The following is a 26,516-nucleotide window of genomic DNA, read 5'->3' as shown; positions in this document are numbered from 1 at the left end:
TGGCAAAACTGGAATTGATTGGATCATGAATAGTGGGCATTACATATCAAAATGAATGAGAGCTTGTTGTCGACTGTGAAGGCGATAAAAATTGTCTCTCAATGTCAGAAGATTTTACCTTTAGGAGTACAACAGCGGCAGTGCTGTTAAAGGGACAATTTTGTACCTTAATCCACTCCAAAAAGGTGCACATTAGTACCTTAGAGAGTACAGGTCCTTCTCAAAAAATTAGCATATTGTAGTAAAGTTAATTATTTTCCATAATGTAATGATAAAAATTAAACTTTCATATATTTTAGATTCATTGCACACCAACTGAAATATTTCAGGTCTTTTATTGTTTTAATACTGATGATTTTGGCATACAGCTCTTGAAAACCCAAAATTCCTATTTCAAAAAATTTGCATATCATGAAAAGGGTCTCTAAACGAGCTATTAACCTAATCATCTAAATCAACTAATTAACTCTAAACACCTGCAAAAGATTCCTGAGGCTTTTAAAAACTCCCAGCCTGTTTCATTACTCAAAACCGCAATCATGGGTAAGACTGCCGACCTGACTGCTGTCCAGAAGGCCATCATTGACACCCTCAAGCAAGAGGGTAAGACACAGAAAGAAATTTCTGAACAAATAGGCTGTTCCCAGAGTGCTGTATAAAGGCACCTCAGTGGGAAGTCTGTGGGAAGGAAAAGGTGTGGCAAAAAACGCTGCACAACGAGAAGAGGTGACCGGACCCTGAGGAAAATTGTGGAGAAGGACCGATTCCAGACCTTGGGGGACCTGCGGAAACAGTGGACTGAGTCTGGAGTAGAAACATCCAGAGCCACCATGCACAGGCGTGTGCAGGAAATGGGCTACAGGTGCCGCATTCTCAGGACTGTTGCTCAGTGGTCCAAAGTACTTTTTTTCGGTTGAAAGCAAATTTTGCATGTCATTCGGAAATCAAGGTGCCAGAGTCTGGATGAAGTCTGGGGAGAAGGAAATGCCAAAATGCCTGAAGTCCAGTGTCAAGTACCCACAGTCAGTGATGGTCTGGGGTGCCATGTCAGCTGCTGTTGTTGGTCCACTGTGTTTTATCAAGGGAAGGGTCAATGCAGCTAGCTATCAGGAGATTTTGGAGCACTTCATGCTTCCATCTGCTGAAAAGCTTTATGGAGATGAAGATTTCATTTTTCAGCACGACATGGCATCTCCTCACAGTGCCAAAACCACCTGTAAATGGTTTACTGGCCATGGTATTACTGTGCTCAATTGGCCTGCCAACTCTCCTGACCTGAACCCCATAGAGAATCTGTGGGATATTGTGAAGAGAAAGTTGAGAGATGCAAGACCCAACACTCTGGAGGAGCTTAAGGCCGCTTAAGCATCCTGGTCCTCCTTAACACCTCATCAGAGCCATAGGCTGATTGCCTCCATGCCACGCCGCATTGAAGCAGTCATTTCTGCAAAAGGATTCCCGACCAAGTATTGAGTGCATAACTGAACATAATTATTTGGAGGTTTGTATTAAAAACACTTCTTTTATTGGTCGGATGAAATATGCTAATTTTTTGAGATAGGAATTTTTTTGGAAGTTTTCATGAGCTGTATGCCAAAATCATCAGTATTAAAACAATAAAAGACCTGAAATATTTCAGTTGGTGTGCAATGAATCGAAAATCTATGAAAGTTTAATTTTATCATTACATTATGGAAAATAATGAACTTTATCACAATATGCTAATTTTTTGAGAAGGACCTGTATTAATATGTACCCTTAAGGCAGTGGCGGCTCCTGCAAAATCTCTCAGGGGGGGCAAATGTTTGGATGATTGATAAGGATAAGGTCCATCCATGCAATGGATAAATTAACAGCTTATCTTAAATTTCAAAGTACAATGCTAGGAGTAAAAAAGACTGCTACCACCTTTCCTAAACTGATTGTAAAAACAAAGTGAGATTTTCCAACACTCGAGTATTTAAATGGTCATCATTAAATACCTCTTTAGACAGCCTCTGCTTGTCTTCTTCTCCCAAGGCCCTCCTAGATCTTGTTGTTCCTGTTGCTACTTGCTCCTGAAATATCCTGATTACTACGACGGCAGAATTATTGACACGATAAAATTAACTGTGTTCGCCATGACGTTCAAGTTCAACTGGCCTCAACAACTCGCGAGATGTCCCAACAGTCTCTCTCGCTCTCGTTCTCTTTTATTTTTTATTTTTTAATCACATTTTATAAAGATATTAAAGTAGTCTTTCATTTTTTCTTGTTGTTCAAATTCAAAATTGTTTTCAAATATTATTTGTCACTTAATCTTAAAGATTTTTAATAGTGTATGTTTGTTCCCACCAATCGCTGCACAAGTTAAGGATACGTATGATGACGTAAGCACGTTAGTGCGAGCCCTCCCGGAACCCATAGAGAATGCATTGCAGTGCCTGCAGTTCGAAAAAAAACGTCTTTGAATGTAAGTCTATGGGAACACTCTGGGCGATTCTCAGCCAGAGTGAAATCGCCCAAAAAGAGGCGGTACTCCACAGAACGTGACATGACGCCGGTTGGACTATATCCAGAAGCACAGTGACTGCTAGCGTAACCTATTTTTTTGCGGTCTATGAGCGTAACTCTGTGGTTGAATGAGATTGTGAACGTGATTGAAAAAGTCCCATTCACACTTTGGTGGTGCGTCGCCCAATCGCCCTAATGAAGAAACGGCCCCTGCCTTAAGGTACTATTGTGAACCCTTTCGGGTAATTAGGGGAACAAAGATGTCCCTGTTGTATTCTTAAAGGTACTTAAAAGGTACAAAACTTTTTCTAAGACTAAAAAAACAGCCCACATTTGTTTGATTCTTAAAATCATAGCAGTTATTGCATGGACTGTCATTCAATCATTACATCAACTGAAACAGTCTAAATAGATATTTGGCCTTTGCTTAACATATTACATTAACATTACTCTGGGTGAATCAAACGGAAAAAGAAGGCAGAATAAGTTATAAAATTCTGATGAAATATTTTAATAATTTTTTTTGAATAATGTGCCTTGATGAATCATGCATCAAGAACATGTATTAAGAAAGTAAATAGGGTCAGTTTTAATTCCATGTTGACATAAACATAGTAGCCACCCGTATGACTCAACATGGACTTTCAAAGTGGCGTTCATCAAACATTTGGATTTGTTTACAGCATCTTACTATTTCAGTCCCATCTAGTGTGGAATAGGAACTGCAAGGAATAAAAACTGGCTGAAAGACCAAGCCAAGCCACTGACTCAGAGCAGGACAGGACCTTAGCTGACTGCCGAGTCTCCTGCCTAGAAACGCCCAGGGGGCCAAGTACAATATTTTGCCCGGGAGGCTCACGAAGGCTATAAAAAGGTTTTGATGTTTGACACCAAATTCCCATCACAATACCCTCCTCCCAGCTCACACATGGATACATTAAGAAAGGGAAGAAGGGGGGAAAAAAAGAGAGAAAATATATTTTCACACTTTGGCAGCGACTGAGGGTTTTCCAAGCCTCCCCACCAGATCGAGACTGTTGGATGACTCCCAAACGCAGCCCTTGTTCCCCCTCGAAACGCTGAGCGCCTCGCCTCATCCTTGCCAGATCTCTCCCTCCCATTTCCCTCGGCTCTGATTCCACTCCTCACCACCTGACAACACTGTCTGTCCTTCAGCCAAAACCAGCAGATCCTTGTGTGAGATGAGAGAGAACTTCCTCTCCACCGTCTCCTGTCCTCCGCTCATTTGTGCCTTATTCATTCACTCATTTCCTCGTTTCTTCCTAGAGGTGGGAGTCAAAGTCTGAGCGTTAGGTTTATGACGTCCCAATTCGTTTTTTTTCCTCCCTCTAATTTGGCAGTAGCTACAAGCTGCAGAGCGATCTGCTCAGATGTTTGTGAGGCCGTTGTGATCCAACAAACATTGGTGAAAAGAACCACCTGGGAAGCGAAGAGCGAGTATGAATCAAGGCGCTGTCGTCAACCTCATATCAAAGGAATTCTTGGCGTAAGATGAGGTGGACATCATAGCGTCAACCTCTCGGCCAGATCTTTTGAATGCATGACATCCCTCACGGTTTGAAGACGCCGTGGGAAGTAAATCTATTGTCTTTGCCGGCATTCCCACTTACTGCTGTGGTAACAAACAGGCAGGGCTGTTGCCTAAGTGAGAACTCACACATGGAGGGCCGTGCGGGCCTAGAGAGACCGCAAAAGGAGGCAAGAACTTCTCCCTTCTTCGCTATGGTCTTGTTTGCAGAGGAACCGAACGAGTAAACCCACTGGACATGGGCCAGTTGGCAGTATGAAAGGGAACTGCAGTGCACAACTGAATAATGTTAGCTGTTTGAGGACAGATATAGTCCGTTCCAACATGCCCCCACCTCCCCAACACAGTGCGGCTTGTCCGCTTGGCACAGCGGAACCGGTCCATCTCTGCACCTGTGCAGGAGGAGCACCCGGAAAAGGAAGAGGGGGGCAATAAATCAGTCTTTTGGCTGCTGAAGCAAAACTAGCAGATCACATTACGCCTGGTGCAGGGGATCTGCAAAATGCTCCCTATAGCAGGACTTCCTGCTGGCCTGATAAATAAATAACTACAAAAAAGCAGAAACGAGTAGTGAAATGTTATAATGCAATTCTACACCCAGTGAATGGAACTATTTAAGTAGTCTGAGTGATATATATGGACAATTCAAGATTTATTCACAACACGATTTTTGTGGTGAAATTATGCACGTTTTTTTATGTGAATATTACTGTTATTTAAATGTGATTTTTATTTGGCCATTTAGTTTCCGGAACACTGCATCATTATTGTAGCTTCATAAAAAAAGATATACTATTATATTGAATTATGTTTATTAATTTCCCAGCTGGCACAGCTAAGGGTTCTATAATTCAATGCAAAAAATTGTCCTCCCTCATAGTGATACGAATAAAAGTAATTATAAAATTTGAACAAATCACGAATATGTATACAATTATTTTGTATATTTTTTTTATTTTATCTTTTGTATATACGTAGATAGATGGATTGGATAGATAGATAGACAGGTAGATAGAAAAGTGTTCATTCAGTGAAATATGTGTCTATTATTTTTAACTAAAAGTTTATCTGTGTTTTTCGTTGTTGCATAAACTTTTTACACTACTTGACATTTTACTCATACTTCAGATTAATTGATTCTTCACCTCTTTCGAAAAAGGCATTCAACTTTTATTTCAGAACAAATACATAAAATAAAACGCTGAAAAATCAATATGATTTAGCTGTAATGTACAGCCTTCACCACAACCCATACATCTTAAAATTACATTTTTGATTACAATTACATTTTATTCCAATTTTAATATTTGTGTAGTAGATGCAGTTTAGCAACTGATGAGCTGAACATGGCAGGCTGCTGAGAACAACGAATTCATTTTGTATAAATATTCCTGTTATCAAGATAAACAACTCAAGGTCTTAGAACAACTTTTATTCTTATCACTCTGGGGGAGGACAGTTTTCCTTGCAGCAAACCAGCATCCTCATGTAGCAGCTGTGCCACCTGCAAAATGTTATTTAAAGAATCCCAAACCATTCTACATCGTCTCTGACTGCTGAATTTCCTATCTGATAGCATGATGCTCAATGCATCCATCTCAACAGAGGTCATTTTGAAGCTGACGAATGCCCTATACGGATGAACCGGTCTTGGTGAGCTCTTGGTAAGTGTCTAAAATGTCTCCGGTGGAATGAACATGATTAAACAATTTTTTTCTCTCGTCTCATAGTCAAAGCCACCTTCCACTATTAACCATTTAGAGGGGTGGAGATACTTAGTTGGGGGAGGGGGCCAAAGGAAAACATTCCAGCGGCCCCTTGTAGCCAAAAAGGATATGCTATAATTAGTTCCAGGAGGGCGAGCAGTAGCTGAATGAAGAAAACTGACTTGTTTATCTAGAAGAGGAATGGCAAAACTCTTGTCAAGTCCACCCTGTATATGTGAAGACCGCCACGCAGACTCTTGGCCATGTTAATTCATCTGTGACATGCTAAACAGATCATAACCCACACACAATGACACATACAAGAGGACGGAGGGCTCCAGACGCACACATTTCCCATTGCCCATTCATAAAAAAAGCAGACAGGAAGACAAAAAATGTTGGTTTTCTGCCTCAGACTGCATTGGCTGAACTCAATAAAACCTTGGCACACATCTGGAGATGCAAGGCTAGTTCTTTTTTTTCAGACACCCAGACGTTCCGATCGGAACGCTATCTCTCTCTCTCTCTCTCTCTCTCTCTCTGCTTTCCATCTCTGACTCATTATCATTCATACACTTGGCCGTAAGTTCATCTCGGACACATTCACAGGATGTCATACCACTATGCCCACTCCACATTCAGGATGTTTGTAGAATGACTACAGCCTGATGAATATGCCTCCAGATTCACACCAGCTTGTAACACTCAAATCAACTGCAACATGTGTCTATGTGCAACAGAAAAAGCTTTCGACTGTATAAAGTATGTTAATTGCAGAAACTATGTTCACTTTCTATAACACTTAGGTTTAAGGTCCAATTCTCACTATTAACTAGTTGCTTATTGACATGCATATTACTAGGATATTGGCTGTTTATTAGTACTTATAAAGCACATATTAATGCTTTATTCTGCATGACCATATTCTACACCTCTTCATTCTACCCAATAGCTACTACTATTACTATTATTAATAAGCAGTAATTAGGAGTTTATTGAGGCAAAAGTCATATTTAAGTTAGTTAATAGTAAGAATTGGACCCCAATTTAAAGTGTGACCTAAATGTTTAGAAAGAAAAAATGCTTTGTGAAATTGTATTTTAAAAAATATATGAAAAAATAATAAAGAAATCTTAGCATTTAATGTATATATAAAATAAAATAAAATCCATGAGAAATCTCTTGTTCTCATAGGCAGTCCTTGCTTAAGTCTAGTTAACCTTTGACCCATAATATTTTGACCCATAATAGCTTGTGCTTCAATCAGGAAGAAAAACAATTATTTTTCTGGTCATACGTCTTTAAAGATGTACTCTGAAAAAGGACCAATATGTAATCTGAAACTTCATATTGAAGGATGCAAATTTTTGGTGGATAATTGATTAATGTCCTCTGCAGCCAGTAATGTGATTATTATCATTTTAAACAATCACTATAAACATAAGTACTATCAATTTCATTGGGTTGAATGTTTATAATAAGGGAAAACATACTCTTTTCTTTGCTATTCCAGTTGCTTTGTGAGAAAAACCATTTACAAAGTCTACTTACTTAGCATCTACAAAGTATATTGCTCCATTATTTATTTGTCTAAGACTAACTGACATCAGTGAGTGGGTGGATCAAGCGCGCGCGCGTGTGTGTGTGTGTGTGTGTGTGTGTGTGTGTGTGTGTGTGTGTGTGTGTGTGTGTGTGTGTGTGTGTGTGTGTGTGTGTGTGTGTGTGTGTGTGTGTGTGTGTGTGTGTGTGTGTGTGTGTGTGTGTGAGTGTGTAACTGCATCACGCTGCAATCATGAAAGAGCAGCCGAACGCACCTTTGGGCATCGGTACAAAGGAAACAGGGCAATAAATGTAAACTTTATCAGTACAGTCCAAAGAGTTCAGCCGTTCAGACTCTCAATCTCACAAACTCATTTAAACTGACACTTCTAGATCATGTTTTACCCTGGTATGTAGTCAAATACTTTTGAAGGTTTGATGGAATCTACTGGTTTTGCAGCAATTTAAATAACACCAATGAAATTAGGGTAAAATTAGGGATGTGCAAAACATATTTTCAAAATGGACTAAGAAAGTTGCCTTTCTATAATTTTCTCTCATGGAGATATGCTGCATTAAAAATGCAACACTATGGTGACAAAAACAGAAAAAATCTAGATAATCTATAAATCCTAGACCTACAAATCCTTTCTGTCCAATATTCCACTGTCCACATAAATAAAAGTAGAATAAAGTCCAAAAACAATTGTTGTGTCCATGAGCAAGGCTTTTGCATTCTAGAGATGCTCCTTTAAAACTGGCCTCATTCTCTGACCTATATATCCCTTTACCTGTCCCATAAAGTTTAAGTGTCTGTCCTAAAACAGTCCGATGTGGTGAGTAAAAGCTTAACTTTAGCATGTTAGCTATAGGGGCTCAGCCGAGACCTGGAGGTAAAGGGTGTTTTGGAACAGCTCGGCTCACATGTGACTCAAATCGCATTCCTGGATGATAGAGTCAGATGGGGCATGTTTTCCTCCAATAAAAATGTACTCATTTCTGTACTGAACCAATAATTTCAGCCCGTCACTTTCCTAAAATCTTATAGAGAAATCAGATGTGACACACTTTTAAATGTATGTCTAGGGGCCTCAGAATGCTTTGCTTTTCCTGTCTGCCTGAGAAAAATCCATAAGGACACAGAGTCGGCATGCCACAAAGGGTTCATTCTCTCCATATCTCCCTGCAGTTATCCTGGTGGCACTTTTAACTGCCTGCCGCTTTGCTTCTCCAGCTATCAATCAAACGTGTCATTTAGAGGCTGATAAACACCGCAAAATTCAGGTTATCAGAAGAATTATTGGGTTAAAACTGAATTAAAACAACTGATTTAAAATTAAATTGTCTTGCACATTGGCGATCAACTGAAGTGATTAAGTAACATGTACATAACTGTGTGTGTCAAAAATTATGTTTTTAGATTAAAAAAAAATGAATTATTATAGTTATGCTTTTCTACAACAGTGTTGATAAATTAAACTATTTGCGTGATGTTACATTCATGTTTGTATGTGGGTATCATTAATAAATCCAAGACTGCACATATAGGCAACATGAAAAAATAAACCTTAAAAAAGTGCTCCATAAATGATCAGTTCTTTGATCATAATGTAAATATATGTGTCATAGTGTCTCATATAAAATAATCTTTGTAAAATATAATGGAAAAAGAAACATTTTTGTGTTACAGTGAAAAACAATGCTAATACATTTGTATCGATAGTTTTGAAAGGTATATGGGATCATGCTGCAATGGATGTGTCTAGTAGTTATATACAACTAATGTAAACAAACTCACCCATTTCCTGGGTCTTCCTCTAGGTCTTTTCTCCCCTGTGGTCTCAGCTTTCTGCAAATGCCAACAACCATGAATTAGTGGCTGGTATTTCATCAAGTGCTTTAAACAAATTTTTCAGGCACACAATTTGTTACAAGCAGAGTCATTTTCATATATGGCCACAAAAGGAGAAGGTGAAATGCTAGGGTTCCATTTCCTCTAATGCTTTTAATACATAAAGAGTTTGTAAGGTATATCTGGGTCTCCAACAATGAACTGTCTCCATTGCCCAAGTTCCTGGTCTGTGCAGCGTAATATTTCACTAGAGGAATTTTATGCCATTCAAGTGTAAATAAGAGCACCATTATCAGCAAACCCACCCAGATAAGGGCCATGAAAGACAGTTATGGGGTTTCAATCACAGCGGCTCCAACTTAATAACAGGGGTCCATTGAAACACTGTAAAAATAAAACACCTCACAGGAAAATGTCTTTGTATAGAATGTCTTGCAACACCCTGTTGCTAAAGTTGTTTGACAGTAAATTCTTCCATTAATAGCATTTAAGTTTTCCAATTTGACGGTTGTCTGACTTAAGAAGACCAGCATAGGATTTCCCACAGACATTTTGTGTTTTTTAAGCAAGAAGACCAGCATAGGATTTCCCACATACATTTTGTGTTGTTTAAGCTACAATTCCATCGCCCCTTTGAAATTGTAAGTGAAATTATTTGACAGATGGAAGCAGGAGAGTCTTTCCCCGAGGGTTTGAATGATGGTGCCTTCTTGCCATGGTCGAAAGCAATTAACAAGACAAGACACGTCTTCATTATTCATTGGATATAAAGTTTTCTTTTGGCCGTGGGCTTTTGTCATGCAGAGCCCTGCAGGAAACCTTACTCAAATCATCAAACATCTATGAATTCCATGAATGAACCAGGAAAGGTAGGTGTAAAAGGTATCATGTTTGTCAGCAGAGTACATCCAAATGAGTGAGATACAAATGAATGCTGGTAGAGTATGCATCTCTATCTCTAACCTATTAACAACACCATCATGCTTGCGCATTACACTAATCTGAGAGAGTTACCAAGGTAGTGTCATGAATCATGAGAGTATATTTAACTGGTTTATGTCAAAGTCAAGAACGTGAATCCAAAAATGTGTAGCTGACATTAAATAAAATGTATTTAATAATTAGTAAAATAAGCTGATAATTAGTTTGTATCATTAAATTCAGCTAAATTCATTCAGTTTTTCATTTAGTTAGTGTTGTTTTTGTCAACTAAAACTATTAAAATTGTTTTCGATAATTAAAATAGAGCTCAAATAAAATGAAATGAAAATAAATATTAGAGGAAAACTTAGATTAGAAAGGTCGCCTTGCAACTAACTGAAATAAGTGATTTTAAGTTGAAGTACTCACTGTCAAAAAAGATTATTTACTTGATAATTACAATCAACTTGGGTGTTTAAGTCATTTCAACTTAAATTACATTAAACTGACTTAAAAAATTAGTTGAATCTCGTATAACTTTAAAATAAAAATTGTTGAAAGTTGAAAATTGCTTAACTTATATTGATGAGTTAAAGCAATGTAAATACATATGTTTTCATAACTTATTGATCATATATTTTTTGCAGTGAAAATGAAAAAAACTAAAACAAATTAAAATAAATTAAATCTAAATAGCAGTATTAAAAACACACCAATAAAAATTATAAAAGCACATAAAAATGATAAAATCAGTTAAACGTAAACTAAATTTAAAAGCAAAACTGAAAATATAAAAATAAAGGGTAATTCTAAATATCAATAAATACTATAAGAGTATATAAATAATACTAAAATAACTATTAATTGGATCAATGATGAATTTGATCAGATTCAATAGAATGATTTATTTCATGAATTGGACTAAGCTAAAGGAAAAAATTATTAAGCTAGGGAAGATATCTATCCAGAATTTTAGGAAATTTCTTACATTTTGTTTTTCCCTCACACAAAGCAATGGCATATGGCAATATGGCTTCAGAAGACTTTAAATACCGCAATCGAGTCATATTGGCTACTATTTTTGGAAATGCTGGACAAAATATTCACAAACCCGCTTTCTCTTTCATTATATTCTTCAAAAATGCATCTTGTGAGTAAAAAAAGTGCTTTAAGGCTACAAGAGATTGTCCCTTGGGCAGTACCCTTAAACAGACAACTTTCTTCCTTATTTACCCCAATAACGTTCATAGTAGTACCTTAGGTGTACATATAACTACTCTAAGATACAAATATGCATCTTTTAGGAGTAGATAAAGTTCAAAGTTGTCCCTTTAAGGGTTACTGCCCCAGTGACAAGCTGTTGCACTCCTAAGGGTAAAAAAATTTTGATAGTAAAAAAAAAAAGTCATATGGGTTTGGAAAGACATGAGGGTGAGCAAATGATGACAGAATTTTCTTTTTTGGGCTAACTATGCCTTTAAACCCATACTTTCATACATGGTTGGAATACTTCAACAAAATGCTTCTACAATGCATCTCTGTCTGTTGTGATGTGTTCAGTCCTGTTTGGGTCAGTCTGTTTGCCCTGACAAAGTATGCAGGCATTGTCAAGGCTCACATTACCACTTCTCCAACAAGCAGAGTTTGTTTTGAATACCCAAAGGACACTTCACCTTTCTGCAAAAGCATGATGGACTGAAGAAACATAAACCTGAGCGTCGTAGTTCACGCCACAGCCAGTCACTAAGAAAGGACACAGAGGCAGCTACGGGTCGGCTGTTAGCCTCAGTCCGGCAAACAATTGTGTCCTACACACTTCCATAGATGTTTATGGTATTGAAAAGGAGTGGAAATTCATGTAAATATTAGATTGCTGTGCCATTCTCAAAGACTCAAACCCTTTAACCTCACCTCTCCTTGTCTGCATCTTTCTCAGTGTCCCTGTCTGTCTTTCTCTGACCAATCAGTGTCTCAGTCCTCTGTTGGGGATGCTGCATTTTTAATCAGGAGATTTAATGGTCTGCAAGTCGACACCCTGATCAATTAATCATGTCTGTGTTTGCGTGTCTCGTCCAGCCATGTCCCGTGTCCACAGCAGACACGAGCCCGGGCGCTCACTATCCTCTTCGACACCAGGACATCCTGGCATGTGTGTGAGGCCGGGGACAAGGCCATCTCTCATTAATGGAAAGGGAGGGGAAGTCTCGCTTCTGCCAAACCCACTTTTGCGAATGGAGAGTTTAAAATTAGCCCCCTGGTGCCCCGTATCAAGTTCCAACAATGTCTGGTCAACGGAAAATATTCCGGCTAGTCATTAGGGCCGTGAATTGAGCAAAATGATCGTAGCAGGCGGGAATGGTCTGACTATATGTCTTGACAGTTAAAACTGTGTACCATCTAGGTATATCATGGCCTGTTCAGACTGGAATGTTAATATGATACCACTTCTCTGGGTTCTTTAGAGCAATTAAGAGCTGACAATGTCAGAATCTTTAATGTGGAAATTAAATTGCATTATTTATTGACAGCTACATTTCATGAACCTGGAGGTTGTTTATGCGTTGAATTGTCTCAAGGCATTATCTATCTATCTATCTATCTATCTATCTATCTATCTATCTATCTATCTATCTATCTATCTGACCAGCTGGTACGTTCAGTGCTTCAGCAAGTATAGCATCAGTTTGGAGTCAGTCTGAGCCTTCAAATTGAGGGTCGTGAAAGTGTTAGGAGACACAGAAGATGACTGATTTTGGGTGGGAGAGCAAATCTTTTTAAAAGTGTCTCTAGTGAGGCACCTTGCCGATTTTGGCTCCTTTCATCTTGGTAGATTATTCAGTCCACTGTATATCATAAAAAAGCTAAATAAGATGAAATAGTATTACACTAGCAGAAAATTGCTCAAGCTTTTCAAAGCGGGCCCGTGACTGTTTACAGTGGTACATTACTGTGAAAAGAGAGTGGTCAGAGCTGTCACTGAGTTATTAACGCAGACTAATCCCACAAGTAGACATCTCAGCTCCCTTCGACGTCTCGGAGACGAGAATAACATTGTAACGCTTTTAAAAACCAAACGCACTGACAGTTGAGGGGACTTCCCACAAACATATGCCAGACTAGACCACACGCACAAGAGAGGCAGACATTTTAATGACTTCATTACAAAATGCTCGCCAGAAGAATCCCTCTTTAAAGGCATTCCCAATACATAAACAGAATTCAGCAATTACAAACGCTAACAGTCACATTCGTCTAAAACTGATGCGCACTAACTAAATCGTATGTGCTTTTCTGATTTGCTTTTCTGTTTACACGGGCATTAGCAAGGAATGGGAACAGAGTTCGTTTGGCAATATGCAACAGTGCATGCTCTATACTCCCTGCGCAGAGTATACGCTTCATGCACGCCTGCATGTTTGTGGATCTCTCACGTATGTGTGGTCATTTGCCTAAGGCGAGACAGGGAGAGAGTATTTATGTGTGTAGAATTCACTTCTACTTTTAGGTGTGTAGGTCAGCAGGACTCCCCCTGCCACATTACTGGAGCTTAGTGTTAACTGCTCTGCTGAAACACACAGCAAAGGGGTTCGGGCGGTCCATTCACATAGGCAACACTGAGGCGTTATGATTAAGACATCAAGAAGGGAGCCCTAGACATTCACACACAGCCCGGATGTTGACACATTTCGCATGCCTCTAAATGCTCCTGACAAGAAAGATAGATAGATAGATAGATAGATGATAGATAGATAGATAGATAGATAGATAGATAGATAGATAGATAGATAGATAGATAGATAGATAGATAGATAGATAGATAGATAGATAGATAGATAGATAGATAGATAGATAGATAGATAGATAGATAGATAGATAGATAGATAGATAGTGTTTGTGTGAGTTTGTTTGGGACTGTATAGGTGTGCAGAAAGTTGCCCGATTCTCACCTTCTGCGCGGCTTTGGAGGGGCCCTTGTTCTTGCTTCCTTTGGGGCGTCCCCTTGGTCGTTTGGGGACAGGCTCTCCTGTAGGTTCCTGAAGAGGAGAGCAGGTGAACTTAGGCCATGAGGACAGGAAACAAAGCCATGGGCTACTGCCGCTCCATTTTCTATCAGCAAACCAAGTGCCATTTATTTGGAAGAAAGCACAAGCAGACTATTCAAGCCAAATTTAAGGTATCAGTTGATAACATCATAAATATATTGCTCAAAATGACACCAAACGTATTTGGACACTTTCTGGTTGTCAGACGTTAGTGGATCAGGTTCATAGTTAATGTGATGAAGTACACCTGTGGCTACTCTGCTGTGAGAACTGACTTCATACATCCACTAAAAATGCTTTTAAGTGATTGCAAAAATAGCTTAGCAAAGTGCAGGTGCCACAGAAATTCATACATTTGAAATGTTGCACATGCTGATGCACTCTCCCCCCTCTCAAAGAAGACAGGGTTCCTTTCAAGCATACGCAAATTTACTGGTGGTCTCCCATTCACTTGTGCTTTATGAGTTGAGACCAAAACGGACAAAGTTTTGTGTGTCTATGTGTAGTATTAGGCACACAGAAAAAACAACTAAAAGGCAACTTTATTCCTGTACAGACAACAAAACATTATTAAACCGACATTTTTACCATACAATTTTTTAGCTTGTAAATATGTTTGTGATTAACAGTCTTCTTTCTATTTTCTCCCTTCTATGTGCCTGCATATATTGACTATATTACCTATAAAGAAATTTTTCAATGAATTAACAACAGCACCGTTACTATACACACACACAAGAAGATTTTAGAATTAATTGTTTTTAATTTACAATTATTTATTTTCTTCTTACATACATGCAACATCTTTACATGCCAAAAATCATATATTTGTTGACTGATTGACTATTTTTAACCTCACTTGCCAGCTCATCCTGATGACTACTTGCCATTAGAGGTATTGCAGAGAGTCACTGGTGAATTGCTTAAGATAGTGAATCACATCCTCTAACCACAAACACTCAAAACAAGAATTTAGATGCATATGGTCATGACTAAACAGTTTGATATTCAGTTCAGTGACACTACATATACATATATACACACACACACACACAGTACCTGTCAAAATTTTTAGAAACATTTCTTATTATTTCCTATTATTATTATTATTATTATTAATATTAATATTATATGTTGAAAACCATTTTGCTGCTTAACATTTTTGTGGAAATGGTGATCATTTTTTCAGGATTCTTTGATGAATAGAAAGTTCAACGAGCAGCATTTATTAAATGTATTGATTCAATTTATTGAACCAATTCTTAAATATAAATATGTTTTAGCATTATAAATGTCTTAACTGACACTTTTGATCCATTCAATGCATTCATAATGAGTAAAAGCATTAATTTCTCTCTCTCTCTCTCTCTCTCTCTCTCTCTCTCTCTCTCTCTCTCTCTCTCCCTCTCTCTCTCTCTCTCTCCCTCTCTCTCTTAGTCTTACCTTGATTGAATGGTTCCACAAAAATGTTAAGCAACAAAAACTTTTTTCAACATTGATGATGATAATAATAATAATAAATATTTCATGAGCAGCAAATCAGCATATTATAATGATTCCTGAAGGATCATGTGACACTGAAGACTGTAATGATGCTGAAAATTCAGCTTTGCCACCACAGGAATAAATTATTTTGTAAAATGTATTAAAATAGAAAACAATCATTTTAAATTGCAATAATATTTCATAATATTACTGATTTTTATTTCATTTTTCTGATTAAATAAATGCAGCCTTGGTGAACATAAGAGACTTCATTCAAAAACATTAAAGAATTGTAATGTTTCCAAACTTTTGACAGGTACTGTGCAGAGTTAGTTATACACAATACAACCTAGGTTTTTGGTGTATTGTCATTTGTGTTTTGTAATTTAGATAGATGGATTGTGCAAAATTTGGTCTAATGGTTTGCTGATAATTCAGAAGCAAAACAATAATTTTACTTAGACTGATGCAATATTTCTCAAGCAATCTAGCTTTGATCTCATCACAACAACCGAGGACCCTGTAGCGAAGGCTATACATTTACATTTAAGGCATTTAGCATTAAAGTGACTGCAGCATCAGGTATGAAAGACTATTGTGATCAACAATTCGGAATACTATCTGATAGAAAGAAGTGTGTACTGTACAAATGCAAACAAGTGCTACTCATACAATAAACCTAATACACACACAAGCCATACATTCTTCAGGTATTCTTCACAAAAGAAATTCAAACTGAAAATGCAATCACAATCAAGCACTCAAACTTGATACTTCTGTAGTAAAACCAGGTCTAAAAAGTAGCTGACATCACGTTTCAAGCAGTGACAGCTGTGTCCATCAGTGTGCCATGCTTTAATTCATCAAAACTATTTTAAATAAATGTTTTTTAATTTATCTCTTTTTTTTAAAGAAAAATGTAATTTTGCATGGATTTAAAATCAAGTAGTGAATGTAAAAGTATTGTTAACACTGAAAATAAAATCATACTGTTGAATTAAAAAAAGTTATGTCCTTGTTTTATCAACTACCTAGAGAAACACATAAATACATCGTCTACACGAGACAGTGTGTACATGTACAATGTGCAAAAGTATGCACATATGCATTGCTTTAAGCAATACAATACAGTAGCCTACACAAACTGAAATATAGTATAGCTGGATAAAGGAAATCTAAAAAAAAAAAATATCAAGAACATGATAGTGCTTAAAAAAAAGACAACAACATTCCAAACCAGACTAAATTGGTTTTCTGGTATTAGCTGGTCTCCCAACCTGGCTAAGCTGGTCGCCTAAAGTTTCCAAATTCCCCTTAAAACCTGCAACCAGACCAGAATACCAGCGTAGTCTGGTTTTAAAGCTGTTTTTTTGCAGCAGGGGAGGATGTAAATATGAGCCATAAAGTGCGCGCGAAGAGTAATATGGTTACTCTAAGAATGTTTATTGAGCAGTCCAGCAAAGTTTAAACACGTCCATTCCCAATTTAGAATATTAAAAGTGCCTGTGGTGGAAGAGATACGAGTCACACACTGACCTGTTGCGGCTTCCTGGGTCTACCCGGTCCCCTCTTCTTTGGCTCGGCCGGGGCGGGCTCGGGTTCGGGCTCGAGCTGCTCCTGCGATCCTGAAGCTTCGCCGGCAGCTTCCTCGCCGCGCGCGCTCATCGTGTGTGTGTGAGTTCCAAACAGTCTCGCGCACCTTCTGTTCCTGCAGCACGAGCTCTCCGCCAGTCAGTCAGTGTCTCGCGCTCAGCAGTGCGCGCTTATCAAAAACAATGCGATTAAAACCGATGCGCTCATGAAGGTTATGCAAAATATAAATTAAAAGTGAGGTATTGTGAGAAGCACGTGCTGCCTCTTGGTTGAGAATTTGGCTCACACACACAAACACACGCACACACACACACACAGAGGGGAAAAAAATCTCCTCTGTAGAATTAAGTGGGGGTGGCTTTAGAAATAAAATAAGCCCAGTGATCGATTGCAATTTGAGCGAGACATTCGCAAAGGGAAATTGTGACAGGGCACTGTCAAATCCACGCTACTGCGGATTCAAGAATTTGCGGGGAAAGACTTTCTACGCGGATTGGTTTAAATAAAAATGGGGGCATTTTAAATGCATCCCGGCTGCCCACACGGAAATAAGTAGGCTACAGAGACTGTGGATGAGGATGAGGTATATACATTAAAAAAAGGAGAGAGAGAGAGAGAGAGAGAGAGAGAGAGAGAGAGAGAGAGGTGAAAATCACTTTTCCCGTGGGTGGATAACACGAGGAGGGAGGGGGAACGAAAGGCGCAAAAGAGAGAGAGAGAGAAAAGTATTGGACAACAGCCAGAGAAAACATGAGAAATACTAAGAGGAGAGACCACATTGAGACAAACTCACGTGTCCAGCACCATTCATGTTACTGGCTACACTCCAGAAAGTTTAAAGACACAGCATAGTTCAACACCGTTTATTTGTTTGTTTGTTTGTTTGTTTATTTATTTAAAGAAATGTAATCCTGACATAAACTTCGTTTGGAATGTGCTCCGATTCTCTTAAAAATCTGGTTTCTTAACTATTAGCGGTTCTTTCAGTAGGCTATTTACCCCCACGGGAATAAATAGGCTATTTAAAAAAAAAAGTTTTGTAGAAAGTAGAAAAAAAGTTTAAAGAAAAAGTTTAGTAGGCTAGCATTACTGCTCACAGCACTGACACACATATTTCAAAATCTTAGTTCAGCTTTTTAGAGGTTGCATAATTGCGATACAAATTGCTACAGGAATATTAAAACAAAAATGTGGTATTTTATCTATTAATTTATTTGTATACATTTTACTACACACACACACACACAGATAGGCTATAGTAGCTATATTAGGCCTATATATATATATATATATATATATATATATATATATATATATATATATACGCCGCTCTGTCTGTCGGGGAGATTTTCCCCATATCCTTCTTTGGCAAAAATAGTAAGAGTATGCTTATGTTACGCGATTCCGACTTTCATTAAAGTGTTTTTAGCTCGGGAATCGGACAACACTGGTCCGCCGCGCTGTTACTGTGTGTTCTTGTTCATTACAAAAACAAAACAAAAACGGTTCTTATGAGTCATATGGTGACACTGTATGATTTTAATTCACAAAAAAGAACCAGAGTCACCGGGAGTCGGACTACACTTGACGCGTTGTAAGTTTTTTGCGTTTATTCGGCGATTTATATATAAAAAACGTTTTCTTTCCGGAAGTTATGAAAACCATTCAAGTAAAACTTTTTGTTTGTAAGTATACTTCATGTGTCATTAAAAAAAAGCCAATTATTTTTAATAGTAGCCTATGGCGTTCACGTCACGCCTCACGTGCATAGCTATGACCATGTAGGCTACTTTATGGAACTTTACACACTCATCAAAAGTGTGCGTATAGAGAAAGGCAGTTGTTTTCTGTTCCTGAAGGCCGCGAGCACAAGCAGATCGACCTCCAACAGCCGCGTGTCTTTGAAGTCTTCCGCCCATCGACGTGGAGTGAGATCAATTACACAAGAACAACAGTGACAAAGAATAAACTGCTTTACGTGGAGGGCCTTTCCCACGATCTGACCGAGCCTGCTCGACAAACAGGGGGGAATGGCAAAGTCCTCCCAACCCTCTCCAACTGAATACAATTGTGTCAGAGATGGGCTTTATAACCAAGAGCTGGGGGAACTTGAACTCCAAGAGCTGCAGAAAAAAAGATAACAACGATGGGAGAAAATTAAAAAGTGCATCAAGAAAGTAAAGGAAATATATATAGGCCTATATATATATATATATATATATATATATATATATATATATATATATATATATATATATATAATTCGTGTTGTATAGGTCAATGACGACCTGAAGCTTTTTTCTTGTCTGGATCTATTAGGCTACGTCTTACTATAACGTTTTATTAATTTAATTTATTTGAGTATTTTTATGGGGATTAAAGCTTAAAAATGTTTAAGAACTGCAAAAAAGGAAAAATCAATAAAAGTCTGAAATGTTCCTTAAAAATAAGCAGGGAAGCACTTTTATTAAAATATATTAAAATACTAATATCAGATATTAACCCTTGTCTGCCAAATCAAAGTCAATGCGGTTCAATTACACAGGAAGCCATTTGGTTGTCATGTGACAAGAACATCATAAAATAGACAATGATATCACAAACCCTCATGACAGTGTGTCAAGGTCATTACTTGTTTTAAAATAAAATAAAAAATAGGCTGATTAAAAAATCTTTAAATATTAAATAAAATGCATTTTGTTAAATAGAATGATTTAATTCGATTTATCCGTTGTCATCATCTCAGACATACTTATTTGTCATTAACCCTTATATAAATGCGATCCACTAATGAGTGTGCGTTTTACATTAATGCACTTTTATAGGTTTATGTATTATACTTACTGAAGATTCTTGCTCATTTGAAATTTGTTGTAATACTTGCCATGATTCTGTGTTTTATGTAATATTTTAACATCTGGGTGTTTATTTTTACACTACTGCACTTTTATATTATTTCTCACTGCATGCTCTTTGTCATTACACTGAAAACAAGCATGTTTGTAGAGCTGGCTACAGAAGGAGTACTTTTCTTGTGAAAGAGACTGGTTAATTTGTAGTTGGTATTCAGTTCATTCATAAAAAACAGCTCTCAGACCCCCAAAGAAGGTGGAGAAGAGGAATTTCAGACCACTCCCCCACAGACAGAGCGGCGTCAGGACCGCCAGCGAATGAAACGAATACGATCAATAGCCCCAGCCACAAATTACTGCCCAAAGTACTACCAAGATCGATTACGGCCAACTTGAAACTTTTGTCAGAACAAGGAGACATATGACTTGAATGTATACATATTGTGCAAAATGCACTTCAATCAGTCCATAGCCAGATTCAAGAATGGTAAAAAGCTTCCCATTGCCAAAGCATTTATTATGTTAAATGCATAAAAAAATCTAATTAAGAAAAAAATTTAATTCAAGGTTTATATTTTGTTTGCTTAATAATTTATTTTGAAGATGCAATGTGTTTTCCACCTTTAAAAGTAATGATTGTGGTAGTAAATCACAAGAATGCAGGCCATATCTGTAGAAATGTTAAGGAAACAAAGTGCTCACAGGGTGTAAAAAAAAAAAAGGGAGCATGTGCATTTCAAAAGACATTCTTTGGGTTGGACACATATTTCCTTTTTCTCTCTCTCGCTCTCTCTCCCCCCCCCCCCAGCCCCCCCCCCTCCCCCCCTCCCCCTCTCTCTTTCTCTTCTCTCTCTCGGACAGAGGAGGGGAGCGCTCTGGGCAAATTGTGGGAGAACTCGTCCACCGCAGCACACTAAAAAGATTTGAGACCAACCACAGCCCCTTTGCCACCCGATGTCAATTTTAACCGTTTCATCCCCAGACAGCCTCAAAGCGGCCCCCACATATGAAATACATTTATGAAAGCCAGCTGCCAGGGGCCTACAGCCACACATCAGACACAAACTGTTAAAGCATTTTCCTCTTCACTTCAGTCTCAAAGCTGCATAAGTAGCGGTAATGAAAAAATGAAACAGAAAATGTTCAATTCTCACGGGGCAGCTTATCAAGTTCTGTGAAGAAGTCTCAGGCAAAGACATGAGCATGTTTGTTATAAATGGATGTCAGGCGGTTACTTCAATAGAGCTGTTCACATGGCACATGACAAGTACATTTTCATCTGTATTTAAATATGATCAAATGCATTGAATACAGTCTTATTAGTAGCTGAAAGCTAAATCAAGTAAGCCAAAATAACATGTAAAGAAATGTGCATGAGATTGAGGAAGTGTATATTAATGTTTTATACACACACACACACACACACACACACACACACACACACACACACACACACACACACACACATGTATATATTTATATATATATATATATATATATATAGACACACACATACACATAGAAGCCAACATGTTCATCCACTAACCAGACAGCCAAACTGCCTTTTTGGTCACTAGAAATGGATTATCTAGGGTCAGTCACCCTGTAAAAGGGTTAAAGGTGATGTGGGGCCATAAAGACAAATGATCAGCCTGAGCTGCCTCTCCCAACCTCCTTTCTGAAGTGACATAGACGTCTGGCCAGCTCCCAGGCCACCTTGGAGAGACAGGAGGCAATGTGTGCAAGCTCACACAAACTCCCACCTCACTGAACCTGAGTCCCCTGTGAACAGCAGGGTCCGCTGGTCTATTCATAGTCTTCAGGCTCTCGTATTCCTAATGTAGTCATATGGAAAAGGGAAGGATGGCCTGTGTATATTGAAATGGACCTCTGTGAACTAACGCTCTAGTTTGGGAAGCAGGTACATTGTGGCGTCGCAGGGTCAACAGAAGGTTCCGATCCAGAAAGAACACTTACGTGTCACTGTGTCAAGAGGTTTACCATGGGAATCACACATCACACTTGAGATGTCCTGATCAAAACTGGTGTGAATATATTGTCATAAATGGCATGCTTTTAACTATTAATATTAACACCCATAATTTATCGGATTGTTCACCCAGAAACAATTATGTTGTCATTTACTCACACTCATGTCATTCCAAACCATGGAACACAAAAAGAGAAATTTTTAATAATGTCCTTCAAATATGCAATTACAATGAATAAAAAAACTGAAGCCTTCAACCTTGAAAAGGAGGCAAAATTTCATAGATGTATCCTAAAAGTATCCATAAATGGATCTTGAAAATGAAATATTTTGACGGAAACTGTTACGACTGGATCAAGTTGGTGAGGTGAATCAGAGTTTTGTGAACTGGATCAAACAGCTAAGATCCAACTCAAATGAATTATTTGTACACAAAATCATATGAACTCAATAAGTGAATAATGAACTACTGTATGGCTCCAAAAAGTCATGCAGATCCCTTTTCTTGTGCTTTTTGTTGTCAGTTTGGAGATTGACAGTTCTAATTTCACTTTATTTTAAAGTGCTGGACCAGATTCTCTTCAAAAGATTCAACAAGTAAATAATGACAGAACATGGGTAAACAATCTCTTTAACAAATTACTTGATATATTACCAATTGACAACAGGTGGAATCAGCCATAACACACTCCCACTGTTCCCGGGACCCTGAGGACCTGACCCGGACCACCTCTATTTACATGAGAAGTTGTGTTTGTGTACAAACACAGCGCAATAGACTGACCTGGGCCACTCCAGCTGGTGAAGAAGCCTCAGGTAAAGGTGATCCGCTTATCAGTATGACAACCATCCATTAGTCCATCTTCCCTACTGATAACTAATATCTGCTATGTGAACATTAACCAAAGTGATGCACAGATAAACATTCTGATCACTTTAACAATCCCACAAAACCAGAAATAGACCTTGTGAACCCATTCAAAGCAAATAAGATGGTAGGTCTATATCGGATATTCTTAAATTACGCAAGAAAAAAACTTACCTTAATATGGTTACTGGCCCAACTAATGATGCTTGTCCTGTAATTAAGTAAAAGTCAAGGAAACCCAAGCATACATCTTCAAATTAATGAACAAAGATAAACTAACATGTGGTGCTCTAGTAGTATTGGTCTTTTCATTTATCTGCAAATTTTTAACACCATGCTAGTGCCATAAAGTGGTCTGTTGTCTGATGGTCCAGAACAATTGCACTGTAGCTCTTGTCCCGGTGTGAAGGTCAGATGTGAATTAGTGGTCGACCGATATATCGGCCGATATTTGGCATTTTTAAGTACGTTTTTCTGATTGGCCGATGTGTTGGAAGTGGGATCTCTGTCAGTCATATCTAATACTTTGATAGACAGAACTGGTAAACAAAGAAAGTAAATGGTATGCGAAAAAGTAAAGCGTTTGCTTTAATATTATTTGTAACAGAGAAGGCAAACAAGCAGGGTAAAATATATTTTTTATTTACCGTCAACATTTAGCAAATGCACACCTACATCATTTAAACAAATCTCTGAATATCTAATAAACATTTAATTTCACAAACCTTGCAGATTTAATCGAATCCAGCTGTGATATCTTGTGAAGATAAACGTGTTGCTGCGAGTGACAGTTGGTCCGTGTGAAATCTTGAAACCCTTCATTTTAAAATATGCTGTGCTATATCCAGTTGCCCACTGTGTCATATTCATATCATTTTCACTGTGTGCTGTATGTAAAATTAGCGTTACCTTGTCAAAAGTCAAAGTCAAAAAAAGTATTTATTTGAAAAAAATATGATTACCAGTGCGCATGAAATTACCAGATTACTGAGTGCCCTGTTACAGTGATTACTTCCTTTTTATACAATTACTTTATTTGTGAAAAATACTGTAATTATAGGATTGCAGATTCAAGTTGCCATCTAAAGTAGCCTATAAGCATGCTTATTTAAAAAAAAATCAAATTAATTTCTAATTGATTAAATATTGATTTAAATATAAAGTAAACATATATATATATATATATATATATATATATATATATATATATATATATAGGCCTATATAAATATCGGCTTTATATCGGCCATCGGCCACCCTGCTCTCTAAGATATCGGCATCGGCCATCAAAAAAACAATATCGGTCGACCACTATGTGAATGCTGTACTTAAGAAAAACTTCAGTAAAGATACCGTAGGGTAAGTGTGTCATTCTAGTGTGTTGATAAGAGTCAGAGTGGGACTTTACAGTATTTTATGTAGGGACGTATCACTATAAACATCTTGAGTTGTACTGAATGATGAGTGAGTAAGTTACAATAATTTGAATAGTATATATGTAGGCTTATACACAAAAAAGAAGGTGAGGTTTGGAATGACATGAGTGTGAGTAAATAAAGAGTAAAAAGCTGAGACCTTCCCTCGTTCCCTGACTTAGGTTGCCAATGAAAGATTATAGACTGATTTTTATCTTGGAATTGGAATTCAAAAGAAAATCAAAAGGATATGATGTTTATGCATACTTGCGTTCAATAGCACATACAATAATTAATGTGTATACAACAATGTGGAAAGAGCTATTCTGTACTGTAATGTCAATGTGTCATACAAAACCTAAAACTCTTAACCTATAAAACAATTCATATCAATTACAATCATTTTTTTAAGTACATTTTTCATTAATATTTTAATTTTTGTATGTGTACGCTAAGCTCACCAAACTTGTTCTTTGTGTTTAAGAACTTCCAGAGCCGGAAAATCTCAGCATGTCCACTTCCCGTGATGGAGGCATTCAGGAAACCAAGAGCAGAAAAACCCACTGACCTTTGACCTCTCTGCTGCCTGCCAGACTTTTACCTCCACACCTTGTTAAGGTCAAAGGGTAACTAACACAAAGGATGTACCACCCAGGCTGAGGTGAACCGACAAAACCTTGTTCACTGTTTTTTTTTCTCCACCTTCCTTGCTTTCTCATGACCAGATTAACTAATTAGCTGACTAGTTAAAGATTGCACACAGTCCCAAACTCTTCACTAGCGACTATCCTCTGAAAAAAGCAGCAGGAAAGGAACGATCCATTTCATGCTTTTTAGTGCCCTCAAATCATAGTCGGTCTCCACCAATGCATGGGTGCTGCTCCATTCAAGCAATAGGAATGCTAAGTTGAGCTTTCTCCAGGTATCATAGACCTGCTTGCCATCTGAAGGTACCAAATGAACAGTGTGCTCCCCTCAATGCCAGCTCTAAATGTGTGTTCTGCAGACGACAGCTGGCAGGCCAAAGGCTCCATCTGCCGGCACAGACGAGAGAAGATGACAACTAACACTCCCCATTCACTCATTCACTACAGTTCAGAAGACGCCAAATGAGCACATTCCACTGAAAGCCTCCAGCCCTGTTAAATCTATCCCGATGCTTTATCTCTCAGTGCGCCTCACTGCCAAGAAAGACATACAGCAGTCACTGCGTCGTCTCTCTGAGACATGTTCAGATTTACGGCACACTTTATTACATTTAGATGTTTTTCTCATGAAAACGGGAAACGTTCAACCTTGGGAGTTTTCTTGTGTGAATATCTTTACTTTTAAATTATATGTTTTTAAATGTATAATAAATAAAAGTCAATCAAAAATAAATAAACAAAATCTTTTCCTCAAATAAAGCGATCGTGACTCCGATCAATTCATATGGATTAGTTTAGTTTTACGATCTCTTTATGAACTTTTTGAAGCGTCAACGTGGTAGTTGTGTAGCTGTCAATGGAGGGAGAGAAATCGCTCAGATTTCATAAAAAGTATTTCTTAATTTGTGTTCTGAAGAAGAACAAAAGTCTTACGGTTTGGAACGACATGAGGGTGAGTAATTAATGACAGAATTTTCTTTTTTTAGGTAAACTATCCTTTTAAGTTTAGTTTGCTAAAAACAACAAAAATAAGTATTTTTACAGTGTAGAATTGTCGTAGTGAAGTCTAAATTGGTGCTGCTGATGTAATATAGATATTAAAAAACCTTGGTAAGTTTGAATGTGAACTATTAGAAAACTGATGTAGTTGAGAGTTTTTATTATCGATGGTTGTAAATCAGTGAGTACATTTCTGTGTACAACTGTTTATTTTACTTCCACGCAGTTGTAAAATAAATTCCTTTTCTCCACACGCGCTTCCATCATATGGCGACAGCAATCCCAACTATTTTCTATAGGGGTTTTTGCCAAGTGGAGACACATGTAAAGTTTATGAATAGACCAAGCTTTAGTCAATACAGAATCTATGTTCTTCTATTGGCTGAACGCAGTCTAACAGGGTGCAGCAAACCGCAACTTTGTGAGTTTTTCCTCGAAGGCAAATGTTTTTCCAACAGAGGAGATATTTTCAGAAGCATGATGTCCCTTTCTCACACACACACACACACACACACACACACACACACACACACACACACACACACACACACACACCTATGTACA

The 26,516-nt window shown here is 37.8% G+C and overlaps 1 protein-coding gene across 2 annotated transcripts in view; it reads right to left on the bottom strand.

Annotated features, from left to right (window-relative positions):
• Positions 1–17,749, bottom strand: part of hmga2 (high mobility group AT-hook 2) — a 35,876-nt gene extending 18,127 nt beyond the window's left edge. The window contains exons 1-3 of one of the 2 annotated variants that reach the window (XM_077234584.1): positions 17,125–17,749; positions 14,008–14,094; positions 9,086–9,136 (exon numbers count right to left, since the gene is read on the bottom strand). In XM_077234584.1, coding sequence (XP_077090699.1) covers positions 9,086–9,136; positions 14,008–14,094; positions 17,125–17,253 — 267 coding nt within the window. In that variant the 5' untranslated portion in view covers positions 17,254–17,749. The remainder of the gene's footprint in view (positions 1–9,085; positions 9,137–14,007; positions 14,095–17,124) is intronic. The other variant, XM_077234585.1, reaches the window with a different exon arrangement.
• Positions 17,750–26,516: the final 8,767 nt, after the last annotated feature.

The sequence above is a fragment of the Siphateles boraxobius genome, unplaced genomic scaffold (genome assembly GCF_051911475.1).
Source record: "Siphateles boraxobius isolate OS27281-9 unplaced genomic scaffold, OSU_SipBor_1 19, whole genome shotgun sequence".
NCBI lineage: Eukaryota > Metazoa > Chordata > Actinopteri > Cypriniformes > Leuciscidae > Siphateles > Siphateles boraxobius.
The sequence above is the reverse complement of the archived record's forward strand: the minus strand, read 5'-3'. Positions and strand labels throughout refer to the sequence as shown.